Consider the following 17,324-nt stretch of genomic DNA (forward strand, 5'->3'; position numbering starts at 1 on the left):
AATACTGCGCCCAGTACTCTGGTTCTGCCCAGCCAGTTTAACATAGCTTCCCCCTAAGCACCTGGGAAGGCTTTTTTTTTTTTTTTTTTTTTTACGTTTGCACAAGAAGTAGGTTCACAACGGCCAGGAAATAAGAGTGCTGGGTCTGGTTGTAGAAACAACTTGGACCCTCAAGGGCAAAGCTAGGGATGCCTGCTACCGATGATAACTTTGAAGGATGAGGAGGTCCATAGCATGGAATCCTCTCAATAGTCCTGAAAGAAGTGGAATGGCTGGATTTCATCCTCTCTGAGGTTTCTTCCAGTCTGACATTTTGTGACTAGTTCATCCAGTGGCACCGAAAGGCCCAGGTTTCATCCCTTTAGAAAGCCTATGACACTTTGGTCATCTGCCTTGGCCCCCTCCAGCAGAGACGGGCGGGCGGGGAGAGTACTGACTGTGGTCTCACTAGAAGGGGAGGCCCTCTGCTTTGAAGAAGCCGCAATCATCTAGAAAATGGAGCCATGGTCCCTGGTAACTACAATTCCCAGCGGCCTCCACGTAGAGCACGTGCAGGAATGTGCCTGGCGCCGCAGCCTATCCGACTTTGCCTTCAACTCCCGACGTGCTTCACGGTGCTCTTATGCTTCCTCGATTTCCGACCCGGTCAAATTTCCTGCTTCCCGCTTGCTTCGTCGCGGCGGACTACAACTCCCAGCATGCAGAGAGGCTAGATTCGTTGTTGAGCGTCCGTTGTACAATTAGACTACATTTCCCAGAAATCTGAGGGATGGGTTGGGCGGGGCGTAGGTCCCACGTGCCTACGGGACCCGCGGAGGCCAGTGGATCAGCGGGAAGCTGAGGTGAGGATTTCGTGAACCAGAGGTTTCGGCATCTCTGGGCTGGTCGGGGAGGTGGGAACGGGAAGGTCCTTTGCCTCGGCATGGCTCAGTTGCTTCGTCTGGGGTCTCCAAGCATCGGAAGCTCGGAGCGGCTGGGTGCTGAAGACCGTTGGGGGCTGGTCATTACCCGCACCTAGGATGGGACTGGCGGTGAAAGCAGCCTTTGGAGCTGGGCCCTGAGGGATCACTACCTACACAACAGTTCCCCTAGAGCGTGCAGTGGAAGCCCCACTGCGGAAGGTCACCAGCCTCTCCAGGGCTTGGAGAGAAAGAAGGAAAAGACCCAAGGGGGCTGGCTTCTGGGATCGCCTTTCTGAGCTTCAGATCTAGAACGGCAGAGGTTAAGGGACGTCTTATGGCAATCACGCAGCAGACTCAGGTCTTGAGATTCGCGCTGCTACTATCAAGCTGTATGAACTAGGGCAAGTACCAGCTCTCAGGGCCTTGGTTTCCTCGTCTCTTGTCAACCTCCCCCAAACAGCAGTGTGACGATCAAATGCCGGGAATAATAAGGTTCCTAACCTTAGATCTGTCGCATAGTAGTGCTCCCTAAGCATTTTTTGATTCTGAATGAACACTGAGGCCCTTAACTTCATCCAGCATTAATTAAAAATAGTATTAGGTCTTTTGTTTACCATATTGAGAATTAGAGAAGAAAAATGACTCAATATCTCAGTATTCAGATAAACCAGTTGATATATATTTTTAAATGTATGTAATTAGAAAATGCAAACGTTATGGAAAGGAACAGCCCTCCCAAACTTTCTCTTCCCCAAAACAAGTACTTGAGTTGATCCTTGTTTCCTTCTGGTAAATATTTATGCCTATGACAGAATATATATTTTTAAATTTTCCAGAAAGGAAAGTACTATCCACATAATTCTGTCTTGCTTTGTTAAAATAATAGAAATAACTTGAATGACAGAAACAGCTCTGTAAAATTTTATGGATAATGGAACTGAAGCTCAGAAGACAAGGGTCACAGAATGAGTTGATGGTGGAGCAGAAACTAGATCTCAGGTCCTCTGACTACCCAGTCCAGAGCTATTAATGTCATCATAGTGAACTTTAATTGTTCTTTGAATTAGGCTTCATTCTTAGCTATGGAGCAAGGTTAATGGTTCCTCCTTTGTCAGTTGTCCTTGGGGTTAAATGAGATGACACAGGAAAGCACTTAGTGTGGGCACTGGAAGGTAGCAAGTGCCCACTGAGTTAGTCCATTTTCCTTCAAGAACTGGGAAGCTTAGAGTACATATTTAGTTTGAAATTGTAGGTCTCTGTAATCCGACAGTCTTGCTCTGGATCTTTTTCCTTTAGAAAAGAAACTATTTCAGAGGAAGTGATTGTTTCCTGATGAGATTAGGAATTGGGAGTCTTATAGGGCCAGGGGAGCCCGGCAGGCTGTAGTCTATGGGGTTGCAAAGAGTTTGGACATGACTGAGCAACTGTGCATGCACATAGGGACATCTTAATCCCAATTTTTGTATCTGCTACCTGTTTGTCTTACCTTATAATTGCCTGGTTTTTGGACTTATACCAGTGTTTTCTTTACATCTTGCTGTTAGTGTATTTATTGAAAGACTTTTTATTGAGTACCTAATACGTGCCAAGGGTTTCCCAGGTGGTTCAGTGGTAAAGAATCCACCTGCCAATGCAGGAGACTCGGGTTCAATCCCTGGGTCAGGAAAATCTGGAGAAGGAAATGGCAACTCACTCCAGTATTCTTACCTGGGAAATCCCATGGACAGAGGATCTTGGCTGGCTACAATCCATGGGGTCACAAAAGAGTCAGACACAACTGAGTGACTAAACAACAATACGTGCCAGACCCTACTAGGAACTTCTAGATTCAGGGGCGATCTAGATGACATGGTCCTGGCCTCAATGAACTTTTCTGGACTTTGAAGTCAGGTATCTGTGGGTTTGAATGCTGATTCTCCCACATAGTAACTTTATGACTGTTGACAAGTCACTTAAATTATCTGAGTCTATATCATCATCTGTAATAGGGAAGATAATATCTTATAAGGATTCAGTAGGATGGAGTCCATTGAGCCATGGAGTAGGTGCTTAAAAAGATGTTTCTTCCCTTGTTCTTTGTCCCCTTGTTTCTGTCTACCTCAGAGCTGACTAGGAAGATTTCTGGGTCTTTCGCTGGCCAGGGGATTTCTCACAGCCTCCAGCCATGCGGCTCTCTGCTCTGCTGGCCTTGGCATCTAAGGTCACCCTGCCTCCCAACTACCGCTATGGGATGAGCCGCCCAGGCTCCTTGTCAGATAAGAAGAAGAACCCTCCAGGGACCAGGAGGCGCCGGGTGGCTGTGGAACCCATCCCTGAGGAAGACTGGCATCTGTTCTGTGGGGACAGGGTGAGAGTCTCAGACAGGGTTGGGTGATGGAGTGCTCCCGAGCAAGGATCTCCCTCCCTGACCCTCATTATCTTCCCACAGGTAGAGATCCTAGAAGGCAAGGACACCGGGAAGCAAGGCAAAGTGGTTCAAGTTATCCGGCAGCGAAACTGGGTGGTCGTCGAGGGACTGAATACAGTAAGTAAAGAGTGAGGGTGGTGATGCTCAGGAAGCCTGTGCCATCTGTCCCTGTCTATTAAGAGCAGCACAGGGAGGGAGACTGGCTGAGGGGATGGTGTGACAACCAGACCTCCGAACCTTTTACTTTTCACCTTGGACTGAATGCTCTGAGTTGTGGTAGACAAGCCGCCCTCACACCCCTTGGTTTCTGATAGCCACCCTCCCCGCCTCTTTTGGACAGCATTACCGCTATGTTGGCAAGACTGTGGATTTCCGGGGAACCATGGTTCCCAGCGAAGCACCCTTGCTCCACAACCAGGTCAAACTTGTGGATCCTATGGACAGGCAAGCATAAGGGGCTCTGGTCAGAGGGTTTCCTGCCTTCTCTTGAAAAGTTGTTGACCATATTTATCCAAAGGGAATGGTGGTTCAATGCATTATACAGGGTGCTCAGGGCTGGTGCACTGGGATGACCCAGAGGGATGGGATGGGGAAGGACGTGGGAGGGGGGTTCTGGAAGGGGAAATCATGTACACCCATGGTGGATTCATGTCAATGTATGGCAAAACCAATACAATATTGTAAAGTTAAAAAATAGATAAATAAACAAAAAAAAAAACCACAAAAGGGAATGGTGGGTTGGATGTGCTGGAAATTGAGAGGGGTCATCTCATGGACATGACCCCCTGTAGGAAGCCCCAATCCAGGGGTAGCAAAGAAATAAGATGGTGACTTTTGGGCTGGAAGATAGCAGGGAGACCTGCTCCCTGGAGGTCTCACTTCTTCTATCTACTAGGAAACCCACTGAAGTGGAGTGGAGATTCACTGAGGCAGGAGAGCGAGTACGAGTGTCCACAAGATCAGGAAGGATCATCCCAAAACCTGATGTTCCCAGAGCTGATGGCATCGTCCCTGAAACATGGATTGGTGAGGCTGGGTGAGGGGCAGAAAAAAAAGTGGGAGTAAGAGATGTTAAGAAGCCTTCCCACCCATCTTCCTTCCTCTGGTTCAATAGATGGCCCCAAAGACACATCAGTGGAAGATGCTCTAGAAAAAACCTATGTGCCTCGTCTAAAGACATTGGAGGAGGAGGTGATGGAGGCGATGGGGATCCAGGAGACTCGGAGACACAAGAAAGTATATTGGTACTGAGTCTGAGGGAGCCACTTTTCTCCTCTTAGCCTTGAAGGTTGCAGCCACCTCTTCTTCAGACGCTAATAAAGAGCCTTGGGTCCTTTGTCTTCTGGTAAGACTTGCACCCCGACCCGTTTCATGGGCTGAGGGTGAGAGCATCTGTCCTGATGTTATGACAAAGCCTGGATGGAAGTTAACAATCTTAAGGGGGTCCTCCCACAGGGCAGGGCCTGCAGATTTCTCGGATGGAGATCGAAGGGAGAGATCTTCCCCTCACAGAGACCTCTGAATAACAGGGCGCCGCCTGTTAGGAAGACTGCGGGGACTGGGAGTATGAGACCTAAATTAGAACCTCAGCAGGATTCAGTAGGGAGGGTGCTGGTCTGTCCTTTATACCTAATAGAAATGGTAGACAAGTAAAGATTTCAATTTTTTAATAAATTGAAAATAAACTTCTGCATAATATTACATAACATACACAGGGAGAGAAAGGGTATGTTGCTGGTTTGTAGGGAACCCAGATGCCAGGGAGGATGCAGGATGCTGGTTCTCTGGCTGAGGAGGCGAAGACTGCCTCCAGCGTGGTGCCTGGGAGTTTCAGATGGGGTCTGAGATTTGCCCTTCCTCTGGCTGCGTCAGCTGTCTTCAGTCTCCAGAAGAGAGAAGGCCTCACCCAGAGGCCCTTTGGTGGCCACCAGAACCAGGTTTCTTGGAGAGAGTTCGGGACTGAAGATGGGCAGGAGCTCAGCGTGGAAGCCTGTGAGAAAGACAGGGCTACTCAGAAGGAGAGAAATGAAACAAACTCGTAGCCACTTTCTGCCTAACCTGTAGGCATAGCTCCTCTTCGCATAGGAAAGGCCCAAGGGGATCTAAGGAAACCCCACTTTCTACCAGGAACGTGAGTGCCCGAGACGCTGACTTGGGAGCAGGCAAGCCTCAGCACATTGTAGGGATGCTGGCTGAAGATGCATCTCAGAGATGTACCACCTATCCTATGGTGACAGGCATCCAGATTCAGCAGCAATTTGCATTAACAGGACCCCCTCCCCCTGTCTGATGCTGAAACAGCTGTTGGTCCTAGAATCACCACGGTGATGGGCCAAGTCCCAGCAGGTGTAGGGGCGGGGACCTGAAGGAGACCCCTAGAGCTCTAGCCCCTCTAGCCCTGGGTCCCTGGTGTGGCCCCCCTCACCCTGCTCCTGAAGGTAGAGCAGCCGGTCCAGTAGAATCAGAGTCTCTACCAGTGGGGCCAGCAGCAGGGCCAGGCTGAAGAAGGCCACCACACGGTTCTCCTGGGCCTGGTGAGCTCGAAGGGCAGCCACATTCAGTGGCAGGTGGGGGTCCAGCCCCACCCGCTGTAGCCCCTGCTGCACGTATCTGTGGGGTTATAGACAGTGCTCAGCCTAGAAACTCACTCCTCCATTCAAACTGTCCGTTTCTAATTCAATTCCAGCTCTGCTTTTCTACCTTAAAGTGCACTTAAAAATATATATATTTATTTGGCTGTGCTGGGTCTTGGTTGTGGCATGTGGGATCTAGTTTCCTGACCAGGGATCGAACCTGGGGCCCCTGCGTTGGGAGTGCCACTGGAACACCAAAGAAGTCCCTTAAGATGCATTTTACTTAAAAGAGTTTTCTGGCTGTAAACTGTCCGTTCAATAGTAAATCAATCCAAAAATTTATTTTTAGACAAACCTGTCCAATTATTTGGGCTTCCCAGGTGGCGCTAGTGGTAAAGAACCCACCTGCCAATGCAGGAGACTAAGAGATGCAGAGTTCAATCCCTGAGTCAGGAAGATCCCCTGGAGGATGGCATGGCAACCCACTCCAGTATTCTTGCCTGGAGAATCCCATGGACAGGAGCCTGGTGGGCTACAGGCCATAGCGTTGCAAAAAGTCAGACACGAGGCAACTTAGCACGCACACATGTCCAATTATTTAGCCATATTTTTATCATTTCAAAAATTTGATAAAAGAGTGACAACTACCTTTTAAAGAAAATTTGAAGCTGTCTCAGAACTCAGTCCCTACACCCTTCCCCAACCCAGCACATCTAGATTTTCTTTAGGACACACTAACAAGTGAGGGTGGGAGGGGAATCATACCCCCAGTAGGTGATGCCCCCCATCTCACCCCCCCAGGCCCCCAGCCTCACTCTTCAATCTTGAGCTCGTGGACCCTGGGGATCCCCTGCACGCCTGGCCGCCGGAGCTCAGGCTGGGCACACCGGATGACGGTCTCCAGGGCCGCGCGGTAGCAGTGGGTTCGGAGGCTGGGGCCTGCTTTCTGTAGCCGTTCAGCATATTCCTCCAGGGCATGGCAGGCTCCCTCCCGAAGCCTGTAGGGCAGTTCATAGCCGGGCAGCCCAGCCACCCACTGACTCAGTGGGTAGCCACCAGGGTCACTCAACTTCATGTAGCAGCAGCCCACTGAAGCCAGGGCCACCACCTCAGGGCAGCAGCAGAAGTGCCTCAGCAAGGCAACACTCAGATCCCCACAGGCGTGGAGGCCTGTCAGCAGCAGGCGGGCCCCACTCTGAGGTGAGGTCTCCAGTGGAAGCAGGAGCTCCTCACACAGGGTCGTGGGGTCTACCCACCTAACCACGTGGTGTGGGGGGTGACGAGGGCCAGTTTGGACCACCTGTGGAGGTAGGACAGAACAAAGGCAGATGGGAGGCCTGTTCCCTGTCCTCACGCCACATCAGGCCACAGGAAGGCATCTGTCCTGAGTTCCTTCCCAAGGAGGAAGGTGGGAGAGCAACTGGGGCAGAGAAAATGGGATAGATTCTGGGTCTGTCATTACTAACTGCAAATCTTTTCATCTCTGAGTCCTAGCTTCCTCATTTGTAATGAGGCTGATACCTGATGGGCCACTTTGTACAGGTGGCTGTGAGAAGGATGTATCGGTGTAGAAAGCACTTTTTAACTAGAAAGTGCCTTTAAGACGAGGCTTTGGTGAAGGAGGGATCTTGGGAAACAGGTAGCAGAAACAGGGACACACCATCTCGAGCTGAGACACTTAAAAGAGAGAATTCAGCCTTGAATTCATCAAGTTGATCTCATGGTCCTGGCTGCAGGAAGGGCTGGTCTACCTTTGGGTTCCTCTTCTCCTCTTTCTCCAGAGTCTGTAGGAGCTCCTGGTCTAGGCGCTGGGCTCTCTCCACCAGTCTTTGATCCCCTTCAATGCTCTTTACCATCAGCCCCAGCCCCAGGGACATGAAGCGGGAGAGATGGCCCTGGAGTCAAGAAAAGGGGGGTAAAGACAGCTCTATTGAGGGTCCCCTACATAGTCCCCATCCTTATCTGTGGTTTGGACACTTGGGTACCAGGCCTCCAGAGGCTTAAATTCTGCCCAGCTTACTTCCTGCGCTCCTTATTACCTGCCCCTCTGGGCATGTGGCCTGATAACCTGCCTTCTAGTTCTATCCCCATGACAAAAAACAAAAACAAAAAAAACAAAAGCAGACTATTATGGGTCTGGCTCACCTGGCCTGAGCCTACATCCACAACCTGGGTGCAGCCTGTGAGGTCACTCAGCTTCTTCACCAACTGAAAGAAGAGGGAACAAAGGTCCCCTGGCAATTGGCTGTTGGTTCCCAGGGCAAACACTCATAATGAGAGCAGAGAGGAGCTGAGGATGGCAGAGGAAGATGGGTAGGGGGTGCCATAGAAGAGACAAGAGACATGGAAACCAAAATAGGGTGTGCTGACCCTAGACTCAGGCTACTGTCTTTGCTCCTCTCAGGACAGTGATTCAGTCCCCATAGAACAAGAGCCCTGCTGTGATGCCATGAGCAGACTGTGAAGATTATCAGAACAAAAATAAGACAATGATTCAACTAGAGCCACCAACCAACCCAGCAAAAGGATGAATATAGGATTATAGTATACCTGCCAAGGAACGGACCTTTTAGGGCCTCTGGTCCTATAGGTGATAAAAGGTGCCCAAACCTTAGTAACCCATAGGCTTAAGGAGTCCCCAAGGCCCCCAGATACCACCTGTTCCCCAGCCATCTCCTCACCTCTCCCAGCCTCCGAATCTCATGCTGCTTCTTGGGCCTGACATGTTTCCGGAATGGAGCTGTCAGCCGGGAACTCTGGCTGGGATTCTCCAGGAACTCTGAGGGGGTGTGAAACCCAGGCGTCCGGGTAAAGGCCAGGGCATAGGCTGTGGACTTCAGGGCCAGCAGGGTGAGTGGCCACACCGACCTGTACCTGAGATAGCCCGCCCAGGCCCCCAGTGAATAGTCCCATTGCATCCTGAGTGTGCCAACTTACAACCCAGGAAGCCCTTGTGAGACTGAGCAATGGCTCCCTGGAGGGCTCAGCTCTGAGTCCCCCAGCACAGGGTCCCTCTTCCCATACCTGGCCACTTCCCCTTCTCTGGGCATCCCCAGCAGCAGCGTGGCCAGCTGTGGCGGGTTCAGTCCATCCAGTGCTTCCTGCCACGAGCAAGGGAGTGTGCCCCACAGGTTGTCTGTGAAAAATTCCTGTAGGGGAAAGGGAGAAGCAATCAACAGGCTACTTCCCCTCCCATTCTTCCCTACCCACGCAACACATGGCCACCAGCTGCAACTAGCAGGAACCTCTCCTCATTGGAGTTACTTCTCTGAAGTCTGCTGTAGCCTCCCCCTCCTTCCTGAGCCCAAATTGCATTCTGGACACACTTCTTTTAGCAATGTACCCCTTATTTATATGTGTGTCCTCCATTCAGCTAACCTTAAGGGTGTGTATGGTGGCTTTGCATCTGCCTCCTTAACACAGCATGACTAACACACACTATTAGTATGTTACCATCTAGTAACCTACTGTTACATGTGCCAGACACCATAGACACCAGACATTATATATGCCAATATGTTTGTTTTTGTTTTTATTTTTGGTCACCACCTGTGACATGTGGGATCCTAGTTCCCAGACCAGGGGCTGAACCTGGGCTCTCTGCAGTGAAAACGCCAAGTCCTAACCACTGGACCACCAGGGATTCCCTGCCAGAATGTATTTTTATTCATTTAATTGTTCAACACAAATTCTGGAGCTTTGCTCAGGCATCAAGTTCTATCCTAAGCTCAGGGGATACAAACAAGGAAACAGACAAGATCCCTGCTCTTGCAGAGTTTACATTTAAAGAAATTATTTCAAGTAACATCAAGTGCCACATAGACAATAAAACACTAATGAGACAGTAACATAATGGAGAGTTTGAGAGGGCACTCTTAGATAGAGTAGTACAACACATGTGAAACACTGCATGCGTTGGTTGCCCAGAGGCAGGGGTGGGGGTAAGTAAAATAGGTGAGGAGGGTCAAAAAGTACAAACCTTCAGTTACAATGTAAATGTCATGGAGATGTATAGTATGGTGACTGTTGTAAATAATGCTATATGTCTGAAAGTTGCTGAGAGTAGATCTTAAAAGTTCTCATCATAAGAAAAAAATGAACTATGTACAGCGATGGATATTAACTGATGGAAGAGATGGTTAGATAGCATCATTGATTCAATGGACATGAATTTGAACAAACTCTGGGAGACGGTGGACAGGGAAGCCTGATGTGCTGCAGTCCATGGTTTTATAGGTAATGGTAGTTACCATTACCTATAATTAGGATCTAGGCAAAAATACTGGAGTGGGTTGCCATTTCCTACTCCAGGGGATCTTGTCAACCCAAGAATTGAACCCACTTCTCTTGGGTCTCCTGCATTGGCAGGCAATTTCTTTACCACTAGTGCCACCTGGAAAATCTCAGAGTACCTAGGAAGCAAGGAGTGTAATGATCAGATTTACATTTTTAAAACAGTCTGCCTGTTTTGTGAAGAATGGTATGGAAGGGAGGAAGCAAATACAGAACTCAGTTAGGAAGTAGTCCAGAAGAGAGATGATATTGGCTTGGCCTAGGGTGGTAGCAGTGTCAATGGAGACACATGGGTGAATTTGGTATCTATTCTGGAGGTTGAATCAACAGACTTGTTGAAAGATTGAATTGTAGGTCAACGCAGAAAAAAGCTGAATCAAGGATGGCTTTTGGGTTTGGGAACTGAATAATTCAGTGAATGCTGGTGGCATTTAAACATCATCTCATTTATTCTTCACAATGATCCTTCAAAAAGGGACCCATTTTACAGCTGAGGACCTGGTGCTAGGAGGAATTTTTTTTTATGCCTAATGTTAACTCGATAGGGAAGGCGGGATTCTAATCCGACTCTTTCAACTTCAAAGTTGGAGTTGTCCATTACACGGCAAAACCTGAATGAACGAACATGTGTGTTCTTGAAAACACCTCACATGTTCCTGGGATAGTTCAACATTGCCGCAGCAGCATGGCTCAAATGTCTATGCGCTTTATTACTCTGGTCACGAGAAGGTTAGAAAAACAACCTAGATGCTTAGAAATATTAATATTTAGGTCATCAGGGGAAAAAAAGAATCGAGGGTTTTGCCCCAGGTTTAACCCTTTCTTGTACAGACAAAAGACTGAAAAAAACCTATTAGAAAAAAAGATCAGACGCTAACTCTCCAGATTCTCCCTAGTAGTGGCTAGGTAGCCAATCACACAACCAGGAGCACCCCACCCACATCCCTGTGGCCTCACGATGATGTAGGCGTCCAGGATGGAACGGTAGAGCGTCACGACCCGGGTGAGGTTCACAGCTAGCTGTCTCCTCTCTTCGTGAGAGAGGCGCCGGGCGGAGACCCCGGGCATTCCGGGGCTCAGACGGTGGCGCGGGGAGCGAGAAAGCAATGAGGAGACCAAGGTCAGGACCACGCGGGTCCGGGAACTCGGGCTGGGCTCAGCACTTCAGGTGGGCTCAGAAGAAAAAGTGTTCGGAATCTGGTCCCCGATGCTGCCTTTCCGGGATTCCAGGTTGGGGTTGAAGACTTCAGGCGCCCTCCTGACGTCATAGGTCGCGACGTCCCACAGCGCCAAGATGTCTACGTCTGAGACTAGCGGGGCGGGAGTGCCAGCGCAGTGACGCCACAGAGGCGTGGCGCAGTGCCCAGCCCACGAATAGGGGCGGGCCAAGCTCCAGGTCCGCCTCCAGATCCCGCCCCTTCCCGTACACTTCCCTCCTCTCCGGAAGTGAGGCCGGGGGTTGTCCCGCGCGTTGCAGTTCCCGTTTGTGGCGGCTTCCCCACACCTTCGAGTTGTACCTCCACGGGGCTAGAGGGGCCGGGGAGCGCATCCCGCCCCCGCCCCCACCCACACCCACACCGCCCCCTCCTCCGCCGCCGCTGCCCACACATTCAGAATCCCTGGCCTCGCTCCCGGAGGCAGGGTCCGTGCGGGTTCGCGGGCGCCGGCCTCCGGCGCGTCCCAACCCGCGGGCCTGCCCGCCTGGGCATCGCCGACGCGCGCCAATTTCCGCATCCGGCTCCTGGCGCTTCCGGTCTTAGCGGACCCATCTAGGAGGTAGGTGAGTGAGCGTGCGAGGCTGGCTCCGCGGTGTGGATGGCAGAAGTGTGCTGTTCTTTAGACTCGGTTCCTTCCCCCACCAATGTGTGTTGTCAAAGGTCCTTTCGTGAGACAAAGACTTGAGTGAGATGCATGTGGAGATTTCCCCCACCTGGAAACGAGGGAGATGAGTGCCTGAATTTGTATCTCTACTCGTGGGACCCGCGTGGGGATGCTAGGGTAATCCAGAGATCAACTTTGCCAAACCTGTCACTGCCTTTGAGCATACTTCGACGTTCCCTCCCTGGGCAGATGATAGAGTTCACCTATTCTGGCGTTCTAGATCGCAGTTTTAGCTAGTTGGCCCTGCGACCCCCAAGTTTACAAATGAGACAGATCCAGAGAGGAGGACATGGCCTTCCTAATACCATACAGCTGGTGAATTGTGGAGCTTTCTAGAATCCAGGCTTCCTGATTCAGAATGAAGTTCTCCTTCAGTCATTTCACATTATTTGAGAGGTTACTCTGATGTCTTTCCTCTCTCTTAAGTCCTGGAAAGATGGGTCTTATTGATTCCCAAGCCTATGGGCTCCGTTATCAGGATCACTTTCTTCCCTAGGGTATGCTGCAGATCTCCAGATGCTGGTCTGTGGGATTCAGCAGAACATGAGTCTTCTATCCTCCTCTCATCTGTAAGCTGTTTTTCCCAACTGTTCTCTCGCCATCCAGTGTCATCATGTCTACCTTAATCCTCAATCTGGATTTTGGCGAGCCTCCCCCCAAAAAGGCATTAGAGGGAAATGCCAAGCACCAAAAATTTGTCAAGAAGCGGCGATTCTTGGAACGGAAAGGCTTCCTCAATAAGAAGAAGCAGCCCCCTAGCAAGGTGCCTAAGTTGCACTCAGAACCTTCAAAGAAAGGGGAAACTCCCAAAGTAGATGGCACTTGGAAGGCTGCTCCCTTTCCAAAAAAGAAGACAACAGCTGCCTCCAGCAGTGGGTCAGAGCAGTCCCTGGACAAGAAAGCTGCAGTGCCTTGGCTGACCCCTGCCCCTTCACAGAAGGCTGGTTCTGTTGTGGCTAAAGTAGATTTGCTGGGGGAGTTCCAGAGCGCCCTACCAAAGATTAAGAGCCACTCAACTCGCCCCCAGAAGAAGGGCTCCCAGAACAATCCTCCACCCAAGAATGGCCCACAGAACTCCACCCAAACACATTCAGAGAATAAATACTCTGGGGCATCCCAGAAGATACCGGGGAAGATGGTGGCAATAGACTGTGAGATGGTGGGTACTGGGCCCAAGGGGCATGTCAGTTCCTTGGCTCGATGTAGCATTGTCAACTACGACGGAGATGTGCTTTATGATGAGTACATCCTCCCCCCCTGCCACATTGTGGACTACCGGACCAGATGGAGTGGTATCCGGAAGCAGCACATGGTGAATGCTACACCCTTCAAGATTGCTCGGAACCAGGTAAGAGGCATGAGGGATGGTGGTAGCAGCGAAGCGGATGGGGCGAAGTCCCAATCATTTTTCAGCAAAGGATATCACTCTGGGAAGGCACCAAAGGATTGTGGAGGGAGGGTTGGAGTGGATGGAGTAGCAGATAAAGAAGGCTTTTCTTTTGGAATAAAGAGTGGTAAGAACCTGGAAACTTACAAATAGCTGGTGTAATAAACTATATTAGATCTGTTTTAGATCCCAAGTGGAATCCTCATCTGGATAATCGGGACTCTGCTAGAAAAACAGCAACCCGTGATGGACAGAGTAGCAGGCATGAGTGCCAGGGAGAAAGGGCTCAATTTGAGAATACCTTGTAGAGGTGGGGCTAGGGTTGAGAACAGAGAGGTGGAGAGGGCTTCCCAAGCAAGAAGTGGTCTGTGGCAGTGTGGAAAGTTGGTGGATAACTGGAACAGGCAGCCTGCAGTGAAGGGGGTAAAAGACACAGGGCTGATATGTTGGGGTTCTTATCTCATTCACTGAGCAATCCTAGCCACTGTAAGCTCTATGCTGAAAACTGGAGGCACGCTGAGTGAACAGGAAAGGAGGATGAGCTAGTAGAGGGGAAGGGGAAAGGAGCCTGCTGGTCTTGGAAGGCCTCCAGAGGGCACCCTTGGTCCACTTTGTAATTTCAGCTCCACATTCTTTGTCTTGTCTAGACACACTGTTCCAGTAATTTCTCATATGCCAGAGCAGTCAGTTGGAGGAATTTCATCAGAGGTAGAACAGCTGGATTTTAGAAAGAATATGAAGAGTTGAAGAACATCCTGTGCACCCTCAGGGGCATAGCTGAGCAAAGGCTCGAGAGAGTCAGAAGATCGGGTGGGTCTGAAAATGCACATCCACTTAGTTTTAATGAAGGCTATGTGTTGAAATTAATGCAAAGTAAAGGTGTTAGTAGTCAGTAAACTGTAGGGGTGACTAAGTACCAAATTGATTAGACTATATCTGGTTTTCATCATAAAAATCAGTGCCCAATCTGGGGTATGAGACTAAGGTACATTCAGATGAGTCTGTACCCTTCCAAGGGGTCCCACTGGGAGGCCAGGCATTGATTCCAGGCCTGTTAACTCTTTCACAGTCTGTTTGGAACCCCATTTTGGTAATGGCCCTCAGAGTTCATGGCATATTCTTTAGTCATCCTCACTGGAAGTGTGTCTTTTTCTTTTTTAGGGGGTGGGGCATGCCTCGAGGCTTGTGAGATCTTTGTTCCATAACCAGGGATCAAACTAGGTCCCCCTGGCAGTGCGAGTGCTGAGTCCTAACCACTTGACTGCCAATTCTTAATTCCCAATTTTTAATTTTTTATAGCTTGTAGGCCCTTTGAGAGTCTGATGAAAGCCATAGATTCCCTCCCATAAAACAAACACAGAAACATATGCATATCAGTTTGCATATTATTTGGGGCTTCCATTACCTCCCTGGAGCCCATCTTTACAATATTTGTCCCAGCCTTTATCTAAGGCCAACATAACAATTACCATGGTTAAAGAACTTCAAGTATCAAGCCAGGATTGAACTAGGTAATTACATGAACATCACATTGAGGTAGAAATTAATGCGATGGTAAGGAACCACTGGCTAGGTACATCCAAACAGGGTTACACCATGAAAAATGCCTACTTTTACCTTGGGGAGAGGAGATGGATTTCAGGTGAAAGAAAACTTGTGGGAGAAGGCATTTCAAGGATGTGGCAGGTGAGCAAGTGGTGAAAAGAGCCTAGAAGGACTTAAAGCTGTGTCAGGCTTTTAGAATGCGGAGGCTGCATCTGTGAATCGTGCTCCTCACCACCTCTTCCATGTCTGTTTCAGATCTTGAAGATTCTCACAGGGAAGATAGTGGTTGGGCATGCCATCCACAATGACTTCAAAGCCCTTCAGTACATTCATCCCAAGTCCCTCACCCGAGACACCTCTCATATCCCCCTCCTCAACCGTAAGGCTGACTGCCCAGAGAATGCCACCATGTCTCTGAAGAGTCTCACCAAGAAGCTGTTGAACCGGGACATCCAGGTAGCGTCTCCCCAAATGCTGCCAGACCCCTGGCTTGGACAGGAAAGGCTTGCCTGCTACCTCTCTCCAGGCTCTGACACTCAGATTCCTCTGATTGTAGAGAGATCCAGGAGGAGATGCTCTGATGGGAAGAGCTTTGGACAGAAAGGTCCATCTCAGCTTAGGCATAACAGTTCTTATTTCCTACCTCCCAGAGTGTTCCACGGAGTACTTGGAAAAGGAAAAAAGCCTAAAATTGGGGCTAAAACCCTAAGTAAGAAAAGTGGGAAGCAGGTAGTTGTAGTGGCTTCAAGGGCCTCTTATGTATTTCATATGTTTGGCAAAGAGGGGTTGGGCTGCCTGGCATGAGAGTATAGACATGTCATTTCATAGATTAGTTAAGGAACTAGGGAAGATGGAAGACTCAGAAGGGCTGTCTATGATCTGGTCTGTTCTACCTCCACAGAAGAATGTAGAACAATATGGTATGTACTTGTTGCCACATAAAGGACTGAGGCAGACAGTAGTATAGGAGTTGAACCCCTGAAATTAGATGATGAGTGGGGCCCCACCAGAGGTCTGCGTTTGCAGCCCGCTAACTGCAGAAGCAGCAGCAGCATTGAGGTTGGAGAGAACCAGTTGGGAAGGGAGGAAACGGTCTCTTGTAGCCTCATGCTCTTTTCTTCCTCCCTTGTTCAGGCTGGGAAAAATGGACATTCCTCAGTGGAAGATGCTCAGGCCACCATGGAGCTGTACAAGTTGGTTGAAGTTGAATGGGAACAGCACCTGGCCCAGAATCCCCCTAAAGACTAGTGCCAGTGAGGACACTGGTGATGTGGGCAGGCGGAAACAGCACCACACCCAGGAGAACAGGGCAGTGGACCAATGGGCAGCTCCACCAGCTCCACACCTTTGGAAGCTAGGGCTTTTGGGGAGAGGGAGGCTACGCCCCAGACTTAACGTCCATTGAAATTTCACTTCAAGTGTTGTGTTGTGTGTCTGGTTAACCGTTCGATGGAAGGAGGACGCCTCCATGTCAGAACCCAGCCCTAGGCCGTTTACCTCTTAAATGGTGCTAACCATGTGTCCCAAGGTGCTTTGCTTCTGGGAAAGTCGTTTGACTTTCAAAGGGCACGGCAAACTGGGAAATGTCTTTTCCCAAACTGCCTTATCACTAGGGTGGCCATGTGTCTCATTTTATGCCTTTCCTTTCAAGCAATTAACAGCACCCTCTTTCACTCTCAGAAGTATCCTGTTGGATGATAACTTGTATGATCACAAGGCATCTCTCAGACTCTGCTTTCTGCTCAGAGTCTACATCTGGTTTGTGTTGGGATATCACCTGTTCTTTCCACCTTGAATTCGAGAGGAGCCATTCCTGGTGAGGTTTAGTTCTCCTTAGGGTTATGGGCAGTAGAGGTAAGAGAGTGACTTGAAAATCAATTTTTCTGATTTAGGAAAGCAGTCTCCTAAAGTGATAAAGAATTTATTTAACTTAAACCCCACTTGCTAGGTTAAAGAAGAATTTTAAAGTGTTTCAATGATTTTTAGTCTTTTACTTTGCTAAACCAAGCCTCTGAAAATGCAAATTATTCCCTTGATAAATTTTTTGTAAAGGAAAAACAATTGTGTGGTGTTTTCTTTATAACTTCACATTAAGTAGCTTTGTCACAGACTCCTTAGAGCTGTAATTCTGTTAGGGGGGCTAGGGTCTCTGTGGATGATGATGAATGGACCCTGGTTTGCTGGAAGTCATCAAGAAGAGCTGACCAAGCCTTTGTGTGTAGCCCGTGTGCTCTGTTGCCTTCTCGTCCCTACCACAAATCAACAAGCACAACTAAAATGACACTTCAAGCCATGCGAACACCCTCACACAGGGTATGTGACCAGGAGAGTGACTC

The 17,324-nt window shown here is 49.4% G+C and overlaps 3 protein-coding genes across 13 annotated transcripts; 2 read left to right on the forward strand and 1 right to left on the reverse strand.

Annotated features, from left to right (window-relative positions):
• The first annotated feature begins 813 nt into the window (after positions 1 to 813).
• Positions 814 to 4,658, forward strand: MRPL24 (mitochondrial ribosomal protein L24). 4 transcript variants are annotated; one of them, XM_081494165.1, is made up of 6 exons: positions 814 to 1,307; positions 3,006 to 3,249; positions 3,331 to 3,426; positions 3,650 to 3,753; positions 4,205 to 4,335; positions 4,424 to 4,658. In XM_081494165.1, exons 2-6 carry the CDS (start codon positions 3,067 to 3,069, stop codon positions 4,558 to 4,560), a joined length of 651 nt encoding a protein of 216 aa, XP_081350291.1. In that variant the 5' UTR covers positions 814 to 1,307; positions 3,006 to 3,066; the 3' UTR covers positions 4,561 to 4,658. The 4 variants fall into 4 exon arrangements, with proteins under 4 accessions (XP_081350291.1, XP_081350292.1, XP_081350290.1 ...); XM_081494166.1 differs by having other exon boundaries at positions 814 to 1,260; XM_081494164.1 differs by having other exon boundaries at positions 814 to 1,303; positions 4,424 to 4,645.
• Positions 4,659 to 4,959: 301 nt separating this feature from the next.
• Positions 4,960 to 11,885, reverse strand: METTL25B (methyltransferase like 25B). 3 transcript variants are annotated; one of them, XM_081494149.1, is made up of 8 exons: positions 11,133 to 11,885; positions 8,907 to 9,031; positions 8,564 to 8,756; positions 8,028 to 8,090; positions 7,634 to 7,777; positions 6,698 to 7,182; positions 5,735 to 5,919; positions 4,960 to 5,299 (listed from the first exon to the last, which is right to left on the reverse strand). In XM_081494149.1, exons 1-8 carry the CDS (start codon positions 11,241 to 11,243, stop codon positions 5,178 to 5,180), a joined length of 1,428 nt encoding a protein of 475 aa, XP_081350275.1. In that variant the 5' UTR covers positions 11,244 to 11,885; the 3' UTR covers positions 4,960 to 5,177. The 3 variants fall into 3 exon arrangements, with proteins under 3 accessions (XP_081350275.1, XP_081350276.1, XP_081350277.1); XM_081494150.1 differs by lacking the exon at positions 8,028 to 8,090; XM_081494151.1 differs by lacking the exon at positions 6,698 to 7,182.
• ISG20L2 (interferon stimulated exonuclease gene 20 like 2) lies at positions 8,164 to 17,046 on the forward strand. 6 transcript variants are annotated; one of them, XM_081494156.1, is made up of 4 exons: positions 8,164 to 8,732; positions 12,553 to 13,404; positions 15,244 to 15,444; positions 16,123 to 17,046. In XM_081494156.1, exons 2-4 carry the CDS (start codon positions 12,670 to 12,672, stop codon positions 16,234 to 16,236), a joined length of 1,050 nt encoding a protein of 349 aa, XP_081350282.1. In that variant the 5' UTR covers positions 8,164 to 8,732; positions 12,553 to 12,669; the 3' UTR covers positions 16,237 to 17,046. The 6 variants fall into 6 exon arrangements, with proteins under 6 accessions (XP_081350282.1, XP_081350281.1, XP_081350283.1 ...); XM_081494155.1 differs by having other exon boundaries at positions 8,164 to 8,482; XM_081494157.1 differs by lacking the exon at positions 8,164 to 8,732 and adding an exon at positions 11,188 to 11,343.
• Positions 17,047 to 17,324: the final 278 nt, after the last annotated feature.

The sequence above is a fragment of the Giraffa tippelskirchi genome, chromosome 5 (assembly GCF_054371585.1).
Source record: "Giraffa tippelskirchi isolate mGirTip1 chromosome 5, T2T-mGirTip1v1.2.pri, whole genome shotgun sequence".
Lineage (NCBI taxonomy): Eukaryota > Metazoa > Chordata > Mammalia > Artiodactyla > Giraffidae > Giraffa > Giraffa tippelskirchi.